At 41.4% G+C, this 26,388-nt stretch overlaps 1 protein-coding gene and 1 long non-coding RNA gene across 2 annotated transcripts in view; both read left to right on the top strand.

The window, feature by feature from the left end:
- The window catches only part of LOC138981220 (uncharacterized), a 357,841-nt gene that overhangs the window by 184,042 nt on the left and 147,411 nt on the right, over nt 1-26,388 (top strand). The window lies entirely within an intron of this gene.
- LOC138981190 (corticotropin-releasing factor receptor 2-like) overlaps nt 1-26,388 on the top strand; it is a 176,596-nt gene that overhangs the window by 142,859 nt on the left and 7,349 nt on the right. The window contains exons 8-11 of the mRNA XM_070354029.1: nt 9,502-9,587; nt 21,932-22,067; nt 23,899-23,940; nt 24,686-24,810. Coding sequence (XP_070210130.1) covers nt 9,502-9,587; nt 21,932-22,067; nt 23,899-23,940; nt 24,686-24,810 — 389 coding nt within the window. The remainder of the gene's footprint in view (nt 1-9,501; nt 9,588-21,931; nt 22,068-23,898; nt 23,941-24,685; nt 24,811-26,388) is intronic.

The following is a 26,388-nucleotide window of genomic DNA, read 5'->3' as shown; positions in this document are numbered from 1 at the left end:
TGAAGGGTGGCGGCAATGATGATAATGCAAAAACATCATGTCAACACAATTGCACATCAACATACATGTGGTTAAGGCAACGACATACATAAGGCCACGCACACATGTGAGAAAGCAAAAATAAACAACACAACTGTCACTTTTGTCAATGAAATACTAAGGTAGCTGAATGTGCGACAATGCCACCCGTACGGCCTTAAAGGTGAGTGCAAACGTGTTCTTCACCAACATATCTACGCCGAACTCGGGTTATAAACCCTCGAGCAATGACTGGCGCGTGTTCAAGCTAGAATGACATGTGAAAGTTACTTCCCTTTAAATCAGCCAAGATGCGAATGGCGAGTGTGACGAACGCCAACTAGATGCTTGCGCTGCTGACACGGAGTGAGTGCGAAGGTGATGATCTCCCCTGCCTACCCCCTTACTGCAAGCGTTGAGCAGTAACGTTGAAAGGAGTTAGACAGACGAACAGACGATGAAACATTTCCCCCTCCTTCTACCCCTTTACTGCAGGCGTTGAGCAGTATCGACGAAGGGGGAAAGAGGAAGACGAATAGACACACGATGTAGATATCTCCCCCTCCTTCGACCCCTGTCTGCAAGCGTTGGGCAGAACTGATGAAGGGGGAAAGAGGAAGACGAATAGACGCTGACGATAGACGATGGCCTCCCCTGACCCAGTGCGCTGAGAACGACGAACAGCCTGCACTGTCAAGGAAGCAGTGACGGCGATGATGACAGACGAGTAGATGACAGATGACAAGACGATATCGGCGACGGCGAGGACGGCCAACGACGGGCAGCGGGACTCCAGACGACAATCTCGCCCTTGTGACGAAGCTCCACGCAGGCACCCTTTTCAGTTTGCAGATGAGGCCGTGCTCGACAAATAAATGAAAGAAAAACACAGGCCTATAAGGCCATAATTAGAACACCTGGTACTCAAATGCGAATGATTCACAAGGCAAAAAGAGTTTAGCCAACAAACAAAACAGAGGTCACTCCATAATATTTACACAAACGCGAACTGGAGTGTGTGACCAAAAATCAACCTTACTGTCACTTGCAAGTCTTGCAACTTTAGACTCATTTCACAAATTCATGTAACATTTTCCAACCAGAAAAACACGCTTATTTCAGAGCATGGAATGATAACCAAAATGAGCATGAATGACAATGAAGGGGGAATGAAATAAAGTGAAAAGGCCATGAGCTAAATTCTACCTCCCTTTTACCACCCTCCACCCGACCTACAACACAAACTAGAGACCAAAACACGTGGACAACAGAAGACATTTACACACACAAAAATACTCACATGGAAGAACCTCTATCCTTCCCCTGGTGAATATTTCCCTTTTCACGGCAAAGCCGACGACAACAATAATGTTGAAAACTTGACCGGGTTGACATGAGTCACACCACGTACTTGGGCCGACAGCAGTCGCGCCACATTCCAGAACACACAATCGAGGTGTTACTGCTTTCAAAGTTCTTTGGCTTCTGCCCCGAATCCCGTTCAACGCTGAGCGCAGACGACGGGTGAGCGCTAGCGACGCACCAAATTCACGTGCTCCCCGCAATACGGTCACGAACACGGACACACTACACACCGCGGCTGGCGGTTTGTCGATTTAAAAACTACCCGCAACCCATCTCGCGACATTATTGTTGTTGTTGTTTTTGTTGTTGTTGTTGTGTGTGTATGTGTGTGTGTGTGTGTGTGTGTGTGTGTGTGTGTGTGTGTGTGTGTGTGTGTGTGTGTGTGTGTGTGTGTGTGTGTGTTTGTTTGATTGTTTTTCTGTATTGAGGTATTCTCAAAATCACTAGCGTTTTTAGATGTGCAGAGACTATGTTCTTTGCGGTCCTTCAAATTGGACTTTATATATCTAAATGTACAGCCTGACTGCTTCCTGGGAGAAGCGGGAATTTCTTCGCGAACTAAATGTATAAGTGACGCATCGATCACTTTGCAAATATAATTCAGTGCAACCAAATCCCACTCGGCGCAAGTTGCAACGATTTTGTTGTTGATGTTGTATATGTGCCCAAGTTGAAGAATACATAAATGGCATGGACACATATCAGTAGTAGTTTGCATGATCAATTATACGGTGAGGAAGGTTTCTTAAACGGTAATCATGGCGTCTGCCTTTATTACCATTTATACTGCGTTCGAATAACATATATGAGCCTTTTTCTCCTGTTGGATTTTTCGGCTGTTTGACTTCATCCGACAGTATGGCGCTCAAGAAGTGGTAGCAAGCACCCCAAGTAAAATGTTCTCAATGTTCTCCAAAGTTTGCATATTGAGTACCAGCCAGCATAGAAGCGCACTAAGCGTTATCGAGGCCGGTATCTTCTGCTTGATTCTATGTGTTTACTTTGGGGAAATAAGTACAGTAACAGTTATATGTATACAAATATACATTGCCTGAGTCAACTGGCACTGGTAATGATGAATTGTACAACTTACTACACTACATTGGTTATCCCACGCAGTTTAAGTCGTCTACACACACAAAGTCCGGACAATTCTATCGAATTAAGCTAGCTAAGACTTGGAGCCTATTCAAAATGTCTTCTAATTTGTTTTTCCAAAGCTAACTCCAACATACTACCGATTGAGACACGCTGACGTCCTCTCTAAACCCTTGGCGTTCCTTTGGTGTGTGACATCACTCCCACGGTTGGGTCTCGACCGGAAGTGTACCTTCGCTCGTGTCTCATGAAAAGTATACAAAAACACAAGGAAGGTTAAATTATTGGAACGTGTAATTCAGATCGAAACGAAATATTCACAAGAACTTAGAGCTATCAGTACTTTCAGTGGACAAGTATATTCACGACAGGAAAAACACGATGAGATCTGATGCTGTGAATTATCTTAGAATTGTTGTTACTTCCAAGATGGAGGAAATAGCCACGTAAGGAGAACACCATCAACAACAAAAAAAGACGATGTTCAATGTGGTCCTAGTAAAAGCATTAACGATACGATTAGGAAGTTCATTGACAGAGTGAGTCCTTGTGACTTTTGGACATTAATCTTCTGCCTTTTTCTGATGTCTGTTGTTGTTATCTTAATCATGAATAATTATGTTGTAAAGTAACGCGAGAGTTCTGTGGCCCAGAAATGACTTCTTCTAACGATTTATTTTTATGTTTTGTTTAGCTATTATACTGTGATGGCATTTGTTTGTGCAAACAAAAGGTGAGCCTGTGTCTTTACTCTTATCAATAAATGTTCGCTTGTCATTATTCAAACGTCCTTTTTTCACAGTTTAAAAATTAAAAACAACAACAAAATGTAAAAGAACTTATGTCAGACTCCTCACATGTGCCCAGAATTCGTTTCCCCCAGCCCTTCAGACAGTCATTTCCTGTTAGGCCGCCATTTGCATTTTCAGTGGTTGTCGGCCCTGGCAGAAATCAAACCGAATTTGTGTTTTTCATCCAGTCAAACGTAAGCAGTTTCCCTGTGCAAAGTTTATTTTCCCTGGAGTTTCTATCTGCGCTGAGGCATTTACTTTGGAACAGCGACCTGGAAAGAGCTTGAAACAACTAAGAGCAAGAAGAAGAGATCGACATCATTTGAATGAAATTTAAACTCAGTGACCTGCTCGGCGGTTCTTTAAAGAATTCGGTCAGCTACACCCTTTTAAATATTCCACCCCCCCCCCCCCCCCTTTTTTTTTTTTTTTTTACATTTAGTCAAGTTTTGACTAAATGTTGTAACGTGGAGGGGAGAATCGAGACGAGAGTCGTGGTGGTATATGTGTGTGTGTGTGTAGAGCGATTCAGAGTAAACTACCAGACCGATCTTTATGAAATTTTACATGAGAGTTCCTGGGTATAATATACCCAGACGGTTTTTTTCAGTTTTTTGATAAATGTCTCTGATGACGTCATATCCGGCTTTTCGTGAAAGTTGAGGCGGCACTGTCACGCTCTCATTTTTCAACCAAATTGGTTAAAATTTTGGTCAAGTAATTTTCGACGAAGCCCGGACTTTGGTATTGCATTTCAGCTTGGAGGCTTAAAATTTAATTTATGAGTTTGCTCATTAAAGTTGTCATTAAAATCGATTTTTCGCAAAACAGATTTAAAATTGATTGCATCGTATTCTTAATCAAATTCTGAATCTAAAAATACATACATATGTCATGTTTACTCTTAAAATGTGATCACAATTAACAAAAATAGAATAATTAGTCTTACGATTAAAATGTAAGAAATCGATCAAAAAAAATGTCATCTTATTCGTGATCATTTCCTGATTCCAAAAACATATAGAAATGATAGGTTGTATTCAAAACAAGCTCAGAAAATTAACAAGAATACAGAAAAGCGCGCTTTCCTGCTTAGCACAATACGCTACCGCGCTAATCTGGTGTGTCAATATCACAACGTTTTGCACGTGGAAGGTGAGCGATTTCCTTCAAGCGGGGTGTGACGAAGCTGTAATGTCTTAGGTGAATAAATACATTGCGTTCAGTTTCATCCCGTGAGTTCGACAGCTTGACTAAATGTAGTAATTTCGCCTTACGCGACTTGTTTTTCTTTCCTGTTTGCCATTGGTCCTGGTGCATGAAACTATGATGGGGCAGAATCGCGGCTTTTTGATATTGCTATGTATTCATGCGAGGAACGCCAGAAATCCTTGGTAGTTTGATTTTCAGTTGCTTGATCTCAGTCATAACTTAAGTCACTTCAAAAGGAAACTGTCAGACTAACTCAAGCTGTTCCTCTTAAACTATCACTTTCAATGAAACAGTAATGTTGACAGATAGTTCTTAAATTCAAGTAAGTTATTACGTTAAACATTATATTCAAGTTGCCAATAATAGTGCAGCTAAAACCTAGAAATGGTACATGTACGTAAATGATAACACCAGTCAAAACATACATGCACGTGTCCATTTCCAATAGCAGAACTAGCTAGATAAAGAGATTTAAATTTGAAGAGCTGGCGTCCCTTGAATCTTTGTTTCACTTTGAATAACCAGACTATTATCGCATGTCTTCTATTTTTTGAAGGCGTATTTAAATAAAGCGAACATAATTGTTCAGTTTATATTTAAAATCCAACCATACCTTTGTCTTTTCTTAGTTTCACTGAGTCAGTCATAAATCCAAAGAAGAAGATTCGCACCGTCCACAACTAGCGAACGACAGAAAGAGGGCGGTGGGATGGGGGAGGGAAATGGGGGTGAAACAGGGCACTGTGGGGAGGAATGGTAGCGGGTAGACGGGCACCGACCCAAAAAGGAGTGTCTAGACATTCACTATTGTGAGCGACTGGATGGAGGAAAAAAGTCCCCTTTAACCAAACAATAGCAGCCCTGTCACATTAGCCCGTCGTGTCATTTTTGGTGATGATTGCATTTTCTTTCACTCCTTTTCCACTGCCGCCAAAACAAGTCCAAGAAATTGGTCATCCAATGAATAGGTCTGATGCCAGCGACGACCGCGATTGCGTGCCCGCGTGTTTGTATTGGCTGCTCACGCAGAGGTTGTGACGACTTAGACCGGAAGAAGGTTAGCGGAAGTGGGATTTCCCGTAAATGGTACCACCTTGCTGTCGTCTCCTGTTAGCTGTTTGTTGTTTGAAGTTCTTTCTGATCCTCCGAGATGAAAGCTCGTTGCTTGTGCGCCTGGATTCTGGTCTGTGCTGGCTGGAAGAAAACGGAAGGGTTGCTCCTGAAAAGAAATGGATAAGGGACAAGGACTGAGATTGAGCTGAGGTGGGGGTGGGGGGGGGGGGGGGGCAAAGAGAGAGACAGAGAATGTGAAAATGGGAGAGAAAGAGAGTGGGGGGAGAGTGAGAAGGAAGGCACACACACGCAAAGAGAGATAGAGAGATAGGAAAAGAGATAGTGTGTGTGTGTGTGTGTGTGTGTGTGTGTGTGTGTGTGTGCGTGCGTGCGTGCGTGCGTGCGCGTGCGTGCGTGCGTGTATCTTTGTGTGCGCGTGTGTGTGTGTGCGCTCGCGCGCGTGCGTGCGTGCGTGCGTGCGCGCGTGCATGCTTGTGTGTATTTGTGTCCGTGTGTGTGTGCGCGCGCGAGTGCATGCTTGTGTGTATTTGTGCCCGTGTGTGTCTGTGTTTGTCTGTGTGTGTGTGTATGCTGGGAAAGGGAAACGGGTCGTCGGTACAAGGTAGGGTAAATGCGGTGAATACTGAATGTCTGGACATAGAAAGAGAGGTAGTGGGTCAACCAAACCCAAGTCAGGCGACTGGTTCCTTTAGCCTACGGTCCTCAGTTAATCAAAGAGTAATGGAGAGCGTGTCCTATCATTTGGAAGAGATGAAAAGTGTAAAGGAACGGCAAGACCAAGTGATGACAAAGTTAACGGGGGTAGGGGAAGGGGAGGGGGGGGAGGGGTAGTGGGTGTCAGTATTTAAGCATCGTGTATCGTCTTTACTTGTACGTCTTTGAGTCACTTTATTCACCGCAACTATGTTATAAATGATCAGGTTTGTGTAACTATGACAGATCCTTGCAAAAAGTTCAAAAGACTGTATGAATTCTATACAGAACGGTAAACACGTTTAATGTCACCATAAGTTTAACGTGTTCAGGTAAGAAACCACCAATGCGAGTACGCCATTGACTTTCGAACTTTAGTTTGAATGTCCACAGCTATGAGTAGCGGACATGTTCAAACACTGGTAGGGTCAGTTAGGTGATGAATATCGTCAATTTTAGTTTCTTTCAAATACAACTGTGGTCAACATTTTACCCTTTGAGCTTTGAAACTGGAAAGCAAAATGCGGATTTTCTGTGCAAAAGAACATTTAGTCAGTTTAACAAAGAAAAAAAAGAAAGGAAGGAAGAAATAAAAGAACAGAGCATAGAAGAAAAAAAGTCGAACCGCCCTGAAATGGTGTGGAGGTCAACCAATGTTACGTTTCTTTTGACCTTGGTTATGACCTTGGTGTCAACGCTACTTTGAGGAAAGGACGTTCCCGACGAAATGAGTACAAAGGGCTTCAATCTTTCATCAATTCGTACACAGGAAGCTGTCTGTATGCAAATTGACTGAGGTCGGGAAATCAGCTGCTTGTGGCGGAAATAAGGGCTCTTTAATTGCTGTCGGTAATCATTAGAAGCATTATTCGGTGCACTAACGGACGGGGGGAGGAGGGTGTTAAGTAGGGCAGTAGAAGTCATGTCGTCGTAGACACTGGACTGTGCACATGGTTTTAGCTTTGGTTTATTTCATTGGGAACTTTAGAGGGAATATAATGTAGTTTACCTTTAGACTCGTACTTTCTGTTCGATCAACGAACGGTCCAAATCGGTCAGATACATTCTTTTGACTGAAACGAAGGTCATGAACAGAAAATAATGATTGAATAATATTAATAGCGGATGTCGGCTCCTGTGACGAAATCCCCACGAACTCCACCCAGTGGGTATCCAGATCCAGATCCAGATAAAACTTTCACGCGTGAAGGGGCGAGAAAGCTGAAGAAGGTGTATACTGGGATGCTATTGTGATGGATGTCACAATGCTGTTTTTACTATTTTCGCTCGTCCACTGGAATTGGAATTGTAACTAAAAACTCGACGCTTGGGAAATCTCGGAATGTGTCTTGTTCACGCTTATTTTCAAAGGCTAGGATCTCTGTCTGCCTGTATGTCTGTCTGTCTGTCTCTCTGTCTCTCTCTCTCTCTCTCTCTCTCTCTCTCTCTCTCTCTCTCTCTCTCTTTCTCGCTCTATCTCTCACACTCTCTCTCTCTCTCTCGCTCTCTCTCTCTCTCTCTCTCTCTCTCTCTCTCGTTCTCTCTCTCGTTCTCTCTCTCTCGCTCTCTATCTCTCGCTCTCTCTTTCTCTCTCTCTCTCTCGCTCTCTCTTTCTCTCTCTCTCTCTCTCCCTCTCTCTCTCTCTCAGTCTCTCTCTCTCCCTCTCTCTCACTCTCTCTCTCTCTCTCACACTCTCTCTCTTTCTCTCTTTCTCACTATCTCTCTCTCTCTCTCTCTCTCTCCCACTCTTTTTCACTTTCTCTCTCTCTCTCTCTCTCTCTCTCTCTCGCGAGCATGCATTGACTGTATTAGACACGTTAGAAAACTGAATGATATCTCCAAAAGTTGTTTTTTCAAAATCTTCGATTCCCAGGTGCAATCCATATTAATGTACTCTTCTGAAATGTGGGGTCTCCAAAGATTAGACAATATAGAAAAGGTTCACACACTTGCATGCAAAAGGTTCTTAAGTGTTCCTCTTAAAGTATCCAACAAGTTTGTGTATGGAGAACTGGGACGCTACCCTTTGTACATCAACAGCGCAGTAAGGTGCATAAAATATTGGTTGAAGCTGTTGACACTAGATATATCCAGAATTCCCAGACAGGCATACTTAATGTTAAAAAACTTGGACGAGCGAGGTAAAACATGCTGGGCAACACATGTAAAGAATACATTGTTTAGCACGGGGTTTGGATATGTTTGGTTGCAACAAGGGGTGGGGTGTGAAAAAACATTTATTTCTTTGTTTAAACAGAGAATGGCTGATATGTATTTGCAGGAATGGAATGGTTCCATTTTAAGTAATGACATTTATCAAAACTACCGATTATTCAAAACAGTTTTTGAAAGTGAGAAGTACTTTGATTTCATTGACAAAAAATGTTTCCGCGATTGTTTGATCAAATTGCGTCTGGGTGTGTTGCCTATTGGAGCTTCGTGTTTTAGAAGAACATTTGGAAGGGACAGGAATATTCTATGCAAGCTTTGTGATGTTGTGGAAGACGAAAAGCACTTTGTATTTGATTGTCCATTGTATGCAAACGCCAGGGCTAAGTTTCTAAATACAAGATATAACTCATTAAATTTTGTGAATATTCTCCGTAACGGCTCATCATCTGATATTCGTAGATTAAGCATTTACTTGTTCATTGCTCTAAAAACTCGTCTGGAGTTTACTGAAAACATAGCTCAAGACGACTGATTGTGACTGTATTACTTTACCGTGTATGTTTAGTTTTGTATCTTGGTTGCTTTGCCGCTGTATGTGTTTAGTTTTGTAGCTTCGTGTTGCTTTGCCGCTGTATGTATTTTTGACTTGTATTTTTGTTTGTAACGACCCTATTCTAGGGGCTAGAGGCCTGAAGAATAAATGATGTTCTTGTTCTTGTTCTTCTTGTTCTTGTTCTCTCTCTCTCTCTCTCTCTCTCTCTCTCTCTCTCTCTCTCTCTCTCTCTCTCTCTCTCTCTCTCTCTCTCTTATTTTCATGTTCATGTCTTGCGAAAAAAGGCGGTCAGTAGTGGTGTTGGCGGTTGTGAAAATGTGTGAGTGACTGAACAAGAAAACATCTGTTCCTAGATAGTTCTGAGGATCAATAATAGTTAATTGTCGACTTCTTTAGGTCCAGCTTAACACGGCGCACAAGAGTTTAGTTTTGCAACAAAATGCCTGCCTTGAACACTCCTATAAATTATTATATTTTAACACGGCAAACTGAAATGTCTGTAAAGTACCTATTTTCCTTTTTCAGATAAACTGCGCATTCCTCGTCAACATTATCCGCGTTTTAGTGGTGAAACTGAGGACAAACAACACTATAGAATCACGACGAATACGGTAAGTTTTGCAAATGGGTTATTCTCTAGAGCTGTAATTGTTCCAGGGGAAACCTTGTTACGAAGTTGACATTTCTTTACTTCACTCATACATTTTAACGATACAAATTGATTTCAATAATAAATACTGGTTCCATATTTTATCCTTGGCCTGCATAGAAAAAATTAGAAATACTTGCACATTTTTTTAATTTTTTATATGAAGTCTTATATCGCGCGCGTTTCTCCAGACTCGGACTCAAGGCGCAGGGATCTATTTATGCCGTGTGAGATGGAATTTTTTACACAATACATCACGCATTCACATCGACCAGCAGATCGCAGCCATTTCGACGCATATCCTACTTTTCACGGCCTATTATTCCAAGTCACACGGGTATTTTGGTGGACATTTTTTATCTATGCCAACACAATTTTGTCAATCGTGGGATCTTTAACGTGCACACCCCAATGTAGTGTACACGAAGGGACCTCGGTTTTTCGTCTCATCCGAAAGACTAGCACTTGAACCCACCACCTAGGTTAGGAAAGGGGGGAAAAATTGCTAACGCCCTGACCCAGGGTCGAGCTCGCAACCTCTCGCTTCCGAGCGCAAGTGCGTTACCACTCGGCCACCCAGTCCTGTAAATTACAAGGGTTTCAAAGTAAGTCAACCTCGTAACATGTTTTTTGTTGCATGTCTGTATCATTATCTAACTGGAGTATTATTGAAACAAGTAAAGAGAATACATTCTAGTTGCCTTTTAGCATACGTTATAATCAGGACTGACAATGCATGTCACAAAATGGTTCACAGCTTTGGAGAATAACCCAAATATCTGTCCGTCTTGGTGTTGGTCTATATTCTTGTCCGTCTCTGTGCCGTTTTTATATTTAGTCAAGTTTTGACTAAATATTTTAACATCGAGGGGGAATCGAAACGAGGGTCGTGGTGTATGTGTGTCTGTACACGTTGGGGGTGCACGTTAAAGATCCCACGATTGACAAAAGGGTCTTTCCTGGCAAATATGCTTAGGCACAGTTAATAATTGTCTACCTATACCCGTGTGGCTTGGAATAATAGGCCGTGAAAGGTAAATATGCGCCGAAATGGCTGCAATCTACTGGCCGTATAAAATTCCATCTCACACGGCATCACTGCAGAGCGCCTAGAACTGTACCCACGGAATATGCGCGATATATATAACTCATTTATTGATTGATGTGTGTCTGTGTGTGTGTGTGTGTAGAGCGATTCAGAGTAAACTACTGGACCGATCTTTATGAAATTTGACATGAGAGTTCCTGGGTATGATATCCCCGGACTTTTTTTCCTTTTTACATTTAGTCAAGTTTTGACTAAATATTTTAACATCGAGGGGGAATCGAAACGAGGGTCGTGGTGTATGTGCGTTTGTCTGTCTGTCTGTCTGTCTGTCTGTCTGTCTGTCTGTCTGTCTGTCTGTGTGTGTGTGTAGAGCGATTCAGACTAAACTACTGGACCGATCTTTATAAAATTTGGCATGAGAGTTCCTGGGTATGAAATCCCCGAACGTTTTTTTCATTTTTTTGATAAATGTCTTTGATGACGTCATATCCGGCTTTTCGTGAAAGTTGAGGCGGTACTGTCACGCCCTCATTTTTCAACCAAATTGGTTGAAATTTTGGTCAAGTAATCTTCGACAAAGCCCGGACTTCGGTATTGCATTTCAGCTTGGTGGCTTAAAAATTAATTAATGACTTTGGTCATTAAAAATCTGAAAATTGTAAAAAAAAAAATAAAAATTTATAAAACGATCCAAATTTACGTTCATCTTATTCTCCATCATTTTCTGATTTCAAATACATGTTATATTTGGATTAAAAACAAGCTCTGAAAATTAAAAATATAAAAATTATTATCAAAATTAAACTTTCGAAATCAATTTAACAAGTCGCGTAAGGCGAAAATACAACATTTAGTCAAGTAGCTGTCGAACTCACAGAATGAAACTGAACGCAATGCTATTTTTCAGCAAGACCGTATACTCGTAGCATCGTCAGTCCACCGCTCATGGCAAAGGCAGTGAAATTGACAAGAAGAGCGGGGTAGTAGTTGCGCTAAGAAGGATAGCACGCTTTTCTGTACCTCTCTTTGTTTTAACTTTCTGAGCGTGTTTTTAATCCAAACATATCATATCTATATGTTTTTGGAATCAGGAACCGACAAGGAATAAGATGAAAGTGTTTTAAAATTGATTTCGACAATTTAATTTTGATAATAATTTTTATATATTTAATTTTCAGAGCTTGTTTTTAATCCAAATATAACATATTTATATGTTTTTGGAAATCAGAAAATGATGGAGAATAAGATGAACGTAAATTTGGATCGTTTTATAAATTTTTATTTTTTTTTACAATTTTCAGATTTTTAATGACCAAAGTCATTAATTAAATTTTAAGCCACCAAGCTGAAATGCAATACCGAAGTCCGGGTTTTGTCGAAGATTACTTGACCAAAATTTCAACCAATTTGGTTGAAAAATGAGGGCGTGACAGTGCCGCCTCAACTTTCACGAAAAGCCGGATATGACGTCATCAAAGACATTTATCAAAAAAATGAAAAAAACGTTCGGGGATTTCATACCCAGGAACTCTCATGTCAAATTTCATAAAGATCGGTCCAGTAGTTTAGTCTGAATCGCTCTACACACACACACACACACACACAGACACACACACACACACACACACACACACACACGCACATACACCACGACCCTCGTTTCGATTCCCCCTCGATGTTAAAATATTTAGTCAAAACTTGACTAAATATAAAAACACTTTCATCTTATTCCTTGTCGGTTCCTGATTCCAAAAACATATAGATATGATATGTTTGGATTAAAAACACGCTCAGAAAGTTAAAACGAAGAGAGGTACAGAAAAGCGTGCTATCCTTCTCAGCGCAACGAATATCCCGCTCTTCTTGTCAATTCCACGGGCACTGCCTTTGCCACGGGCGGTGGAGTGACGATGCTACGAGTATACGGTCTTGCTGCGTTGCGTTGCGTTCAGTTTCATTCTGTGAGTTCGACAGCGACTTGACTAAATATTGTATTTTCGCCTTACGCGACTTGTTCAATAGATGTCTTTGATGACGTCATATCCGGCTTTTTACGAAAGTTTAGGCGGCACTGTCACACCCTCATTTTTCCACCAAATTGATTGACATTTTGGCCAAGCAATCTTCGACAAAGGCCGGACTTCGGTATTGCATTTCAGCTTGGTGGCTTAAAAATTAATTAATAACTTTGGTCATTAAAAATCTGAAAATTGTAATTAAATTTTGTTTTATTAAACGATCCAAATTTACGTTCATCTTATTCTTCATTATTTGTTGATTCCAAAAACATATAAATATGTTATATTCGGATTAAAAACAAGCTCTCAAAATTAAAAATATAAAAATTATTATCAAAATCAAATTTCCGAAATCCCGCAGTGGGGCACTGCGGTTATGAAATTAAAAGCCCCTCCTGTTTTTGGAACCGCAGGAGCTTTCTAGTTTGCTGTTAGGTAGATTTTTGGTTCCTCTTTCCTGTCATGCTCTCTTTTTCTTCATGAATTCTTTTCCTTTTTCTGCCTTCTTGCTCATTCACCTGTATTTTTTCCAAAAATCTCTTCTCTTGCCGCTTGTCTCGCGATTCATGTATAGTTTAATCTGTTAGTGTTCTGATGTAAGTCCAGCAGTAGATAGGTTAAGCCTATTTTAACATACTGGAAACTGGTAATCTTCCAGTAGGTATTAATTTAGTTTTACTAAAGCCTGCTGGGACACAAGTAATGGGTTAGTGCATTTGTAAACAGGAATCTCTTGACAAGTGGCCCCCTTCATCCCCCCCTTCCTCGTCCTGATATGGCTCTGCGTAGTCGGCTGGACGTTAAGCAACAAATAAACAAACAAACAAACAAACAAACAAATTTCCGTAATCGATTTAAAAACAATTTCATCTTATTCCTTGTCGGTTCCTGATTCCAAAAACATATAGATATGATATGTTTGGATTAAAAACACGCTCAGAAAGTTAAAACGAAGAGAGGTACAGAAAAGCGTGCTATGCAGCACAGCGAAACCACTTCCGCGCTAAACAGTCTCGTCAGTTTCACTGCGTTTTGCACGAGCGGGGGACTACGGTCATTGTGAAAAAATGCAGTGCGTTCAGTTTCATTCTGTGAGTTCCACAGCTTGACTAAATGTAGTAATTTCGCCTTACGCGACTTGTTTCTATTTGTAAGAGGGGTAAGAGGGCTCTCCAAAGTGCGCGTACTTGCGTCCTATACGCACTAGAAGCCGAAATCACGTACTAGAAATTCATGGAAGGTGTCCCGCCGGGACGCACTAAACCCATAAAGAGCGGGTCCAGGGACGCACATAATTTCCGGTGTCGTGCGTCCCGTACGTACTCTTGTCAGACTGTAGTCGTCAGTTAAGTCAAAATACAAGCACGAATTTTGCCACTTTCACACGGGAACGATATTGGAAAGGAGGCGGAACTAGATGGGACCCTCTAAAACTCCGCGTAGGGGGTCTATGGACCCTCTAAACATTGAAAGTGGGGGTCCCGGGACCCTCTAAACATTAAAAGTGGGGGTCCCGGGACCCTCTAAACATTAAAAGTGGGGGTCCCGGGACCCTCTAAACATTAAAAGTGGGGGTCCCGGGACCCTCTAAACATTAAAAGTGGGGGTCCCGGGACCCTCTAAACATTAAAAGTGGGGGTCCCGGGACCCTCTAAACATTAAAAGTGGGGGTCCATGGACCCTCTAAACATTAAAAGTGGGGGTCTCAGGACCCTCTAAACATTAAAAGTGGGGGTCCCGGGACCCTCTAAACATTAAAAATGGGGGTCCCGGGACCCTCTAAACATGAAAAGTGGGGGTCCCGGGACCCACTAGGACGGGCGTCCGTGGGGAGCCCTGGATAAGAGCATGCACTGCATGCCACCAATACTCGTCAGTGCATCAGTTTCCTTATCAGCCAGTCCCAGAATGTTCGTGTGAAATGTAATCATGACACGCTTTAGAAACAACCCATTTGGGTTTTTTTGGCTTTAATTTACAAGGCAAAGAGATGTAAAAGCGTAAGAATGCAGCTATTCTTTACCGCAAAAAGTTCAGTTTCTAGGTTCATTTTTTTCTGCAGGATGAATGTTGGAAAACTGCTGGCGCTTTGTTCGCAGTGAAATACAATATATTATTTTTACCTGAGCTGAGAATGAGAACGACACCTGTGAAACACGTTTCTTTTTGTTCAAGACGCCAGATACATTTTTCCGGTTGAAACTCAGTGTCTTAACAAACCGTATCAGCTGCGAGACTCGGGAGGGACGTAACTCTCTCTTCTGACATCAATTCCTGCCCCTGATTCTGGTCGTTATCTGTGCTTGCACACCTAGCCTGCTCTTATCAGTGTTTACGCACCTATCCCCTCGCACCTTTGTCTGCTTCTGTGTCTCTGCCTGCCTGCCTGTCTGTCTGTCTGTCTGTCTGTCTGTCTGTCTGTCTGTCTGTCTGTCTCTCTCTCTCTCTCTCTCTCTCTCTCTCTCTCTCTCTCTCTCTCTCTCTCTCTCTCTGCCTATTTTTCTTAAGCATAAAACAAACACAGACAGCTTCAAAAAAAATATATGTCGCACATAATGCAACTAAACATGTGCTGAATGGTTCATCAATTCATTTAAAATGTATGTGCATGTTAAACAAAGTTATAATAATACTAGATGATTACCCGCTTCGCCGAGTGGATCGCGAGACGGAGTATGCAGCGTGGCGGTTCGCCGGCTTAGAGCACGTGTTGACGTGATTGACGCCACACGAACGCGCAAAACACTGGAGAAGATAAGGAAGAGTTACTGGGAATGGATCTACAGAAAAACCAAAATTGGTTCACCGCGCCGCGCTTAGAGCACGTGTTGAAAATTTTCATCGACCAGTTTGTGTCCGGGGTCTACCTGAATATGCCCACCAAATTTGAAGCAGATCCATCGAGAACTTTGGCCGTGCATCGTGAAGTGACAGACAGACAGACACACACACACACACACAAGCCGTATATAGATATAGATAGATGTAGATCTAAATTAAGTTATGTTAAAAATTGACACTTTTTATCATTGGAAATTGTACTTAAAATGCAGTATGACAATTTATTTTTAAATTTTTATCTGTATATACAGTTATAATTGTCACGTTTCAATATATCACTTAAGGTGATTATGAACCGGTTAATTACTACTAATTAACTAACCACACCACGATCCACTCTCGCAGTCATACAATTAAATAGAGTCAACAAAAGTATAAGTTTCAGACGCCTGTTTATGTATAAACTCGCCACCTCCCTCGAGCCTTCACTCAAAATATGTTCCTTTTACGTTCTCAACACGTAAAAAAACCCGTGGTCACTGACAAAATGCCAGTAGTATATAGAAAATTATAGTAACACGCTGAACCCGTGTAAATACAGTCAAAATGAGAATGTTCTGTTCAAAAAGCTCTAGTTCATGCAGGGGTCACACACCCCACGTTGTCACTACTCCAATGAAATCACAGATAAGAAAAAGACAACGGTGGTCAACGGGGTGCGTAAGACACGGTGCACTTAGCTTTCTTTCTGTATGCTGGTTAGCCGGTATGCTGGTTAGCCGGGTTGCTGGTTAGCCGGGTTGCTGGTTAGCCGGTTCGCTGGTTAGCCGGTCTGCTGGTTAGCCGGTCTGCTGGTTAGCCGGTTAGCGTAGCTTCCTCAGGTCCCAGCTCCAACGTCTGCAGCTAGCAGTGCCCCGTCAAAAGGCAGCCGTGCAGCGGTTACAGGAAACCGACAGAAACGAACGAAACGAAGGCTGCAAACAGAAAGCATCGGTGCACTAAACATGTCAGCTACCCCTCACCCACCACCTTTAAACATGTCATCTTTAAATATCTCATCGAGCACGTGGGCCTGCACAAAACGGACTTTTTACAACAACAAAACAGTCATTTTCCGTCCTTCTCTCCCTATCTGCAAAAACCATATACAGATTAGTATTTTAGCGTCACAGAGAGTAAATTATGCGCTAACCTGGAAAGAACAACAGAGAGTATTTCATTCCACAAACACAGACTCATCAACAGCGTTAAATAATGATTTATTACCTCAAAAGCCTATGATTGTACTCTCATGGAAGCAAAAATCCGCTTCCTCCCTGGAACAGCCTCTGTTCGTCAACAGTGACCAAAAACCTCCAGAACCCCTTGTCGAATCCTTATGCGAAAGCCATCGCCGACGAAGGAAAGTTGACGACTTGTCCTCAGCAAAATAGTGGCAGTGTGAAGGAAATAACCGGTGGAAGCTCCCCTAGAGTGCCGAATACAATATTCGGTGAAAAACCATCATACTCTAGAAACTGTGTATTAGATCCTTCCCCTTCTGCCGCTGGGTGTCAAGTGCGCCGTCCTTGTGCCTCTCTCAGACAACCTAGCCAATAACACGTGACTGACCTTGTCACTAAACCAGTCCAGCTATACACAATTCTGCCTCCCCAAGCAGAAACAAGTCGCGTAAGGCGAAAATACAATATTTAGTCAAGTAGCTGTCGAACTCACAGAATGAAACGCAATGCCATTTTACTCGTAGCATCGTCAGGCCACCGCTCATGGCAAAGGCAGTGAAATTGACAAGAAGAGCGGGGTAGTAGTTGCGCTAAGAAGGATAGCACGCTTTTCTGTACCTCTCTTTGTTTTAACTTTCTGAGCGTGTTTTTAATCCAAACATATCATATCTATATGTTTTTGGAATCAGGAACCGACAAGGAATAAGATGAAAGGGTTTTTAAATTGATTTCGACAATTTAATTTTGATAATAATTTTTATATATTTAATTTTCAGAGCTTGTTTTTAATCCGAATATAACATATTTATATGTTTTTGGAATCAGCAAATGATGGAGAATAAGATAAACGTAAATTTGGATCGTTTTATAAATTTTTATTTTTTTTTACAATTTTCAGATTTTTAATGACCAAAGTCATTAATTAATTTTTAAGCCACCAAGCTGAAATGCAATACCGAAGTCCGGGTTTTGTCGAAGATTACTTGACCAAAATTTGAACCAATTTGGTTGAAAAATGAGGGCGTGACAGTGCCGCCTCAACTTTCACGAAAAGCCGGATATGACGTCATCAAAGACATTTATCAAAAAAATGAAAAAAACGTTCGGGGATTTCATACCCAGGAACTCTCATGTCAAATTTCATAAAGATCGGTCCAGTAGTTTTGTCTGAATCGCTCTACACACACACACAGACACACACACACAGACACACGCACATACACCACGACCCTCGTTTCGATTCCCCCTCGATGTTAAAATATTTAGTCAAAACTTGACTAAATATAAAAAGACACGAGAAACTCAATCCCTGAAAATCCCGTGTGCGCTGTCAGCGAAAAACCGTCAGCCCTATGACAGCAGAAACCTCCACTGTAAAACTCGTGCGCAGCAAACCCTCCGTGTTCATTGAGCACTGTCAGCAAACTCTGCTGTAGCCCAATATCACGTACAGGCGCTTTCTATCATAATCGACCAAGAACAGGCACTCCACTGAGTGACACTTTCTTGGTCTCTGTCACCCGATCGTGACAATAATGTATTAAGTTTGATGTGATAGTTCTTTGATTAAATTGTTTTCTGTTCTTGTTGACCCTATATTAGGGCGAGGGCTGGATGTAAAAAAGCAATATTCTTGCTTAGGCCTATCTATTACCCTCGATAATAAAGATTTTGTCTTGTCTTGTCTTGTCTGTCCTACTGTTTGCTCAGGTATTGTGAACGCTGATATACGCACGCAGGCCTGTTTACACACACACACACACACACACACACACACACACACACACACGCACGCACGCACGCACGCACGCACGCACGTACGCACGCACACACACACACACACACACACTAACATACACATACGCAAACACACACACACTCACTCACACACACTCACTCACACACACACACACACACACACACACACACACACACACACACACACATTCCCCTATTCACTCATCGCTCATTCAAACAGCAGTTACCCTGTTTTTTTGACAGCAACCACTTTCAAGCACATCTATTCCTGTCAGACAAAAGATAAGTAAAGACAAAAACAGACATTCGTACGTATTGACACAAAACATACGGGGATTCGGAGGGGGGAGGGGGAAGGCAGAAACAAAAAACAAAAACACCGAAAGTAAAGGAAGCCATAACAAAAGAAAGAAGGAAAAGGGTGAGAAAAAAAAGAAGAAGATGAATAAACCAAATTCTCAAAGCGTAAACACGTCCCGTAAAAGCAGTCAACGTCCCTTACCCGATCTATATTTTTCCGGAACCATAACAATCCTTACGTTATAATAATTTGGAACAGAGACGGTATTTTGTCCAGTATTGCCCTACTTCTGTTTGTTTTGTGCTCTGTTCTTGCCCATCTTGAAAACACATTCAAATGGATTGGAGCTCTTCGGTCTAAAACAAACTTCTAATGTTATTGGATTTGAATCAGTATTCATCATCGTCTGACCGGGAAGCGTGTCCGGAATATTACATTTTCTGCGAGAAAAACGATTTGAAATTTCAGATCTTAATGGACGGTAATGGTGAGGGGAAGTGAAATTCGGTTATGTGCGCGAATCAAACCGAAAGCACCTCGTAAACCATAGGATTCTATTACTGATATTAAATAAAGGGACCCTCTCTCTCTCTCTCTCTCTCTCTCTCTCTCTCTCTCTCTCTCTCTCTCTCTCTCTCTCTCTCTCTCTCTCTCTCTCTCTCTCGGGTCAAGGTCACCGGCAGTGGAAGGAAGACGCTTGTAACTTTTGCTCTTCGCATATTGTCAAAGTGTTCCTGAACCACGCCGAATTATGGACGTTGCTGACTGACTATTAGGGTTTAACGTCCTCTTAGACCAACTGGTCTATATTGGGACAAGGTATTGGTAATACGCTGAGGATATGGTGTGATACTTTGATTCGAACAAGCCCGCTGTGGCTGTCTTCTTCGACACACCAGCATTGGGTTTGTCTCGTCAAAGTATCAAAATACGATCATGATAATCAGAGACGAGAGATGATGCATGTTTTCGTGTTTTCCAAGCCCTGAGACTTTCGCTGTGAACGTGGGATCTTTTTCGTGCGCATGTGTGCACACGGGGGTGTTCGGACACCGAAGAGAGTCTGCACAAAGTCAATACCAACAAGTCGCGTGAAGCGATAAAAAACATTTACTCAAGTAACAGATTAACACCAAGAAACAGTCATCGCCGAGACTATATTTAAGATAGTCTCGACTAACCACAGCCAAAGACCAAGACGGGTCACGCTCGTCTCCGCGTAGCGTGTAAACGCAGTCCTCAGGCCTACTTAACCTATTTTCTGTAATTCTGAGCACATGTTTACACCCCCGGTATAGGGAAACACACGGTTAGGGAGTTATTGGTGGATTAAAATTATACAAGGACTTATAGAGGGACATATCAATGGTCAAAGGGAAATAACCATTCTCACTCAGTCACTGCCACCAACTGAGAAGGTTATTTCCCTTTGACGGGGGTGTTTTTCCCACCTCGGAGGAATTTCTTGTTAGAGTAAAAATGACATATGTATACATTTTTGAATTCAGGAGATATTGACGAATACGATGCAATCATTTTATTTAATTGATTTTAATGACAACTTTAATTAGCAAACTAATTAACTAGTTTTTAAGCCTCCAAGCCGAAATGCAATACCAAAGTCCGGGCTTCGTCGAAGATTACTTGACCAAAATGTTAACCAATTTAGTTGCAAAATGAGGGCGTGACAGTGCTGCCTCAACTTTCACAAAAATCCGGATATGACGTCATCAAAGACATTAATTTGATATCGAAAACATGAAAAAAACGTCTGAGGATATCATACCCACAAACTCTCATGTGAAATTTCATGAAGATCAGTCCAGTAGTTTTCTCTGAATTGCTCCACACACACACACACACACACACACACACACACACACACACACACACACCACCACCACCCTCGTCTCGATTCCCCGTCTATGTTAAAACATTTAGTCAAAACTTGACTAAATGTAAAAGCGAAAACAAATAAAAAACAAGTCGCGTAAGGCGAAAATACAACATTTAGTCAAGCTGTCGAACTCACAGAATGAAACTGAACGCAATGCAATTTTTCAGCAAGACCGTATACTCGTAGCATCGTCAGTCCACTGCTCATGGCAAAGGCAGTGAAATTGACAAGAAGAGCGGGGTAGTAGTTGCGCTGAGAAGGATAGCACGCTTTTCTGTACCTCTCTTCGTTTTAACTTTCTGAGCGTGTTTTTAATCCAAACATATCATATCTATATGTTTTTGGAATCAGGAACCGACAAGGAATAAGATGAAAGTGTTTTTAAATTGATTTCAAAAATTTAATTTTGATAATAATTTTTATATTTTTAATTTTCAGAGCTTGTTTTTAATCCAAATATAACATATTTATATGTTTTTGGAATCAGAAAATGATGAAAAATAAGATGAACGTAAATTTGGATCGTTTTATAACAAAAATATTTTTTTTACAATTTTCAGATTTTTAATGACCAAAGTCATTAATTAATGTTTAAGCCACCAAGCTGAAATGCAATACCGAAGTCCGGCCTTTGTCGAAGATTGCTTGGCCAAAATTTCAATCAATTTGATTGAAAAATGAGGGTGTGACAGTGCCGCCTCAACTATTACAAAAAGCCGGATATGACGTCATCAAAGGTATTTATCGAAAAAAGAAAAAAACGTCCGGGGATATCGTTCCCAGGAACTCTCATGTAAAATTTCAAAAAGATCGGTCCAGTAGTTTGGTCTGAATCGCTCTACATACACACACGCACAGACACACACACATACACCACGACCCTCGTCTCGATTCCCCCTCAATAAAACATTTAGTCAAAACTTAACTAAATGTAACGAGAACGAAAAACACAACAAAATATGTGTTTTCGTCTTCTTCTGTATATCAGAGTTACAAAAAATAGGTAAACGGTTCATTTTCTGGGGAAAATGTAAAACAAAAATGTGAACTTGGAGCACTGTCCTACGCTGACTTGTGTTGCTGGTATAATTGTATTTGTTTCAGGAAAACCATAAAAGCAACATAATTGTACTGCCACGGGGTATGAATAATGTGCTGTACGTAATACCGGTTTGTTTGTTTTCTTGTTGTTTTGCTCATTTTTTTTATTTTATTTTTTTATTTGTTGCAATCCTACTGAGTAACAACTTCCTGTTATCATAATGCATCGTGTGTTTCAGGAAGGCAATAAAAGCGACGATAATTCTGCTACCATTACTGGGGATGACCAATTTGCTGTTTTTGCTGCAACCTGCTGAACAGGGACCTCTTATGGTGGCTTACCGTGTTATCAATGCTATCCTGCCTTCCTGTCAGGTATTTAGTGTGTGTGTGTCTGTCTGTCTGTCTGTGTCTGTCTGTCTGTCTGTCTGTCTGTATGTGTGCGTGTGTGCCTGTCTGTCAGTCTGTCTTAGTGTCTGTCTGTACCCCCCCGCGGGTTAGGGGGAGTCCCATATTGGTTGGGACGAGAAAGAATTTGCCCGATGCTCCCCAGCATGTCGTAAGAGGCGACTAACGGATTCTGTTTCTCCTTTTACCCTTGTTAAGTGTTTCTTGTATAGAATATAGTCAATTTTTGTAAAGATTTTAGTCAAGCAGTATGTAAGAAATGTTAAGTCCTTTGTACTGGAAACTTGCATTCTCCCAGTAAGGTAATTGTACTGCGTTGCAAGCCCCTGTAGCAAATTTTTGATTAGTGCTTTTGTGAACAAGAAACAATTGACAAGTGGCTCTATCCCATCTTCCCCCTTCCCCGTCGCGATATAACCTTCGTGGTTAAAAACGACGTTAAACACCAAATAAAGAAAGAAGTGTCTGTCTGTCGGTCTGTCTGTCTGTGTAGGCGTCCCGTTTATTTCTTTTTTTAAGAAACAGAGAAGTAGGGCAACGGAGAGATGTTACCAATCTTTCCTTGATCAAGATCTGTATCAAACAGCACACAATTTGTTTTGTAAATGAAATCCTTCTTTTGTTACCTTCTAACTTTCTCAGTTAACATGTCAGGGTTGCGAAATGTCGGACTTCGATGAACACGATCCACTTGATGTCTAAAAACGAATATAAAGTTATCAAAAATGATCACATTTTTGTCCTGGAAAAAGGAAAAGGTGAAATATCGATAATTTGAAATTGTATTTTTGACGCAACAAGTTATTTTCTTCGTTTAAAGTGACACGCCGTTTTGCGAAAGACTGCTTCCCAAAACGATGATTTGGCATTTAAAGACAGTAAATATTGTTTTTTCCCCCTGTAATAACGAGACGGACGAATGTTATTTCTTCCGTAGAGCACGTGCTTTCAGAACAGCATGTTTGGACTTAATAAAAATAAACAGTCCCTAAAAGTCATGTGCCAGAATGTTTCCCTTTCTCGTTATACTGGATTGTCGTTTTTCTGAAAATGCAAATGGAGAGAAGAACCGGCACGGTTGGCCTAGTGGTAAGGCGTCCGCCCCGTGATCGGGAGGTCGTGGCTTCGAACCCCGGCCGGGTCATACCTAAGACTTTAAAATTGGCAATCTAGTGGCTGCTCCGCCTGGCGTCTGGCATTATGGGGTTAGTGCTGGGACTGGTTGGTCCGGTGTCAGAATAATGTGACTGGGTGAGACATGAAGCCTGTGCTGCGACTTCTGTCTTGTGTGTTACGTTATATGTCAAAGCAGCACCGCCCTGGTATGGCCCTTCGTGGTCGGCTGGGCGTTAAGCAAACAAACAAACAAATGGAGAGAACGAAGTGCTAGTTTAAGATTGATAGATTTTAGTCTTCTTAAAGTCTCATTTTTAGCTTGATTTTTTTAAAAAAAAATTTAATTTTTTTTTTTTACTTAGATTCGTGTATGCTCGTTTGATCGCTTGCTTCTTTGTTTGCTTCTGTGTTGGTTAGTGTGTTGGTATGTTTGTTTTTTGGTTTAATTTATCAAACTTATCTCAGATGTATTCCATTTGTGCGTGTGTGCGTTCATGCTAAGGACTGATCATTCTCCCTCTTTGAATAAACGAAACAATTTGAATCGTAAAAACTGAACTTGCTAACAATGGATGGAACATAACATTGAGTACACAAACATTGAATGCAAACACACACAAAAGCTAGAGAATGAATAACTCTGTATGACCAATAAACAGAGTGACACTTTGGTTTGTTTCAGGGAATATTTGTCTCAGTTCTCTATTGCTTCATGAACGCAGAGGTAAGTAAATTGGTTTATTGTACGCATGTTTAAACTGTTGTTATCCTACATACGCGAGAGAGACACTCGTGAGATAATAATCGTTCAAATCACATGTGTGTATATCATGTAAATGAGGTCATGTCAAGCAAGTCTGACAGGAACCCGTTTTTACACTGCTTATGATGCCAAAGTCACCGAGACAAACCCCATTATAGAAAAAAAAATTGCGCTCGCTAATTACCCTCGATGAATTTTTAGAACTAACACGTCACGCCACACTTTCAGAGTGACGTTTCTTTGCTTTGACGTAATAGATTGCACGAGGCTTTAGAAGAGATCGAGGTTCCAAAACAAGCGTCTTCAATTTAGCTGCCTCGACTGCAGGACATTTTCAGTAAAATACACGTAAGTACAGTATGTAGGATAAACAGAATACTACATGGCTTGCCGTTTCGTACCAGATTTACACTCGTTGCCTTTTCAAATAATGAACAGCTCGCTTTCGCTCGCAGTTCAATATTTTTTTTTAAACTCGTGTAAATCTGGTACGAAACAGCAAGCCATGTAGTATTTTCTATTTACCTGACGCTTACACTTTTGAAATGTTATGTAACAAATATTTTTAAAAAAGTATGTTTTCTGGTTCAAAGCTATAATTATGAAGATGGCACACCATTCAAAGAAACATGTCACTTCCAAGCCACGCTCAAACCTTTAGCCAATGTTCGTTTCACGTTCACATCCGGTCTGGTTTTTGTTTCAGGTTCAAAGCGTGATCCGGAAGAAGTGGAACCGTTTCCGGGTCAACCGGGCCATGAACACGAGGTCACGGCGACAAGGTTCGCGGACCTCCTCCTTCTTCCTGTCTCAATCTGAGGTAGTCCTTGTGTATCCCTCCGCTTTAAGTAGTTCCCTTATCCTTTGTCCCAATCTGAGGTAGTAAGCCTACTTGTGTATCCCTCCGCTGTAAGTAGTTCCCTTATCCTTTGTCCAAGTCTGAGGTAGTAAGCCTACTTGTGTATCCCTCCGCTGTAAGTAGTTCCCTTATCCTTTGTCCAAGTCTGAGGTACTCCTTGTGTATCCCTCCGCTTTAAGTAGTTCCCTTATCCTTTGTCCCAATCTGAGGTAGTCCTTGTGTATCCCTCCGCTTTAAGTAGTTCCCTTATCCTTTGTCCCAATCTGAGGTACTCCTTGTGTATCCCTCCGTTTTAAGTAGTTCCCTTATCCTTTTTCCAAGTCTGAGGTAGTACTTGTGTATCCCTCCTCTGTAAGTAGTTCCCTTATCCTTTGTCCGAGTCTGAAGTAGTACTTTTCTATCGCTCCGCTTTAAGTAGTGCCCTTGTCCTTTGTCCAAATCTGAGGTACTCCTTGTGTATCCCTCCGTTTTAAGTAGTTCCCTTATCCTTTGTCCCAATCTGAGGTACTCCTTGTGTATCCCTCCGTTTTAAGTAGTTCCCTTATCCTTTTTCCAAGTCTGAGGTAGTACTTGTGTATCCCTCCTCTGTAAGTAGTTCCCTTATCCTTTTTCCAAGTCTGAAGTAGTACTTTTCTATCCCTCCGCTGTAAGTAGTTCCCTTATCCTTTGTCCAAGTCTGAGGTAGTAAGCCTACTTGTGTATCCCTCCGCTGTAAGTAGTTCCCTTATCCTTTGTCCAAGTCTGAAGTAGTACTTTTCTATCGCTCCGCTTTAAGTAGTTCTCTTATCCTTTGTCCAAGTCTGAGGTAGTACTTGTGTATCCCTCCGCTATAAGTAGTGCACTTGTCCTTTGTCCAAATCTGAAGTTCTCGTGTATCTCTCCGCTTTGAATTGGTTCCCTAGATCTTTTCCCCAAGCAGTGGTACCCTTGTGTTTCCCTTCGCTTTAAAGTAGTCCCCTTGTCCTTTGTTCATAGCTGAGGTAGTCCTCTTGTATCCCTCCGCTGTAAGTTATTCCATCGTGCTTTCTCTAAGTCTGAGGTTTTCCTTTTGTCTCTGATGTAAGTAGTTCCCTTGTCCTTTGTCCAAGTCTGAAGAAGTCCTCCGTATCCCTCCGCTTTGAGTTAGTTCCATTGATCTCTTTTCCTCACATTTGAGGTAGTTCTTGTGTATTCCACAGCTTTAAAGTAGTTCCCTAGATGGTATCCCCTCAGCATTAATATAGTTCGTGTGTATCTTTCCGCTTTAAGAGGTCCTTGTTGTCCTTGTGTATCCCTTCGCTTTAAAGTAGTTCCCTTGATATCTTTTCCTTACATTCCAGGTATCTTGTGTATCTCACAGCTGCTTTTAACGTAGTTCCTTATATAGATCTTTTTCCCCCAAAATTGATATAGTTCTTGTGTATCTTTCCGCTTTAAGTAGTCCCTTTTGTCCTTTCTCCCTGTGTTCCTTGTGTATCCCATGTCCTTTGACCAAGTATGACGTAGTCCTCTTGTATCCCTCCGCTTTAAAGTAGATATTTTTTCTCACATTTGAGGCAGTTCTTATGTAT

Source organism: Littorina saxatilis, linkage group LG12, assembly GCF_037325665.1.
Source record: "Littorina saxatilis isolate snail1 linkage group LG12, US_GU_Lsax_2.0, whole genome shotgun sequence".
Classification (NCBI taxonomy): Eukaryota; Metazoa; Mollusca; class Gastropoda; order Littorinimorpha; family Littorinidae; genus Littorina; species Littorina saxatilis.
Note: the sequence above shows the minus strand (reverse complement) of the source record. Positions and strands in the feature narration are given on the sequence as shown.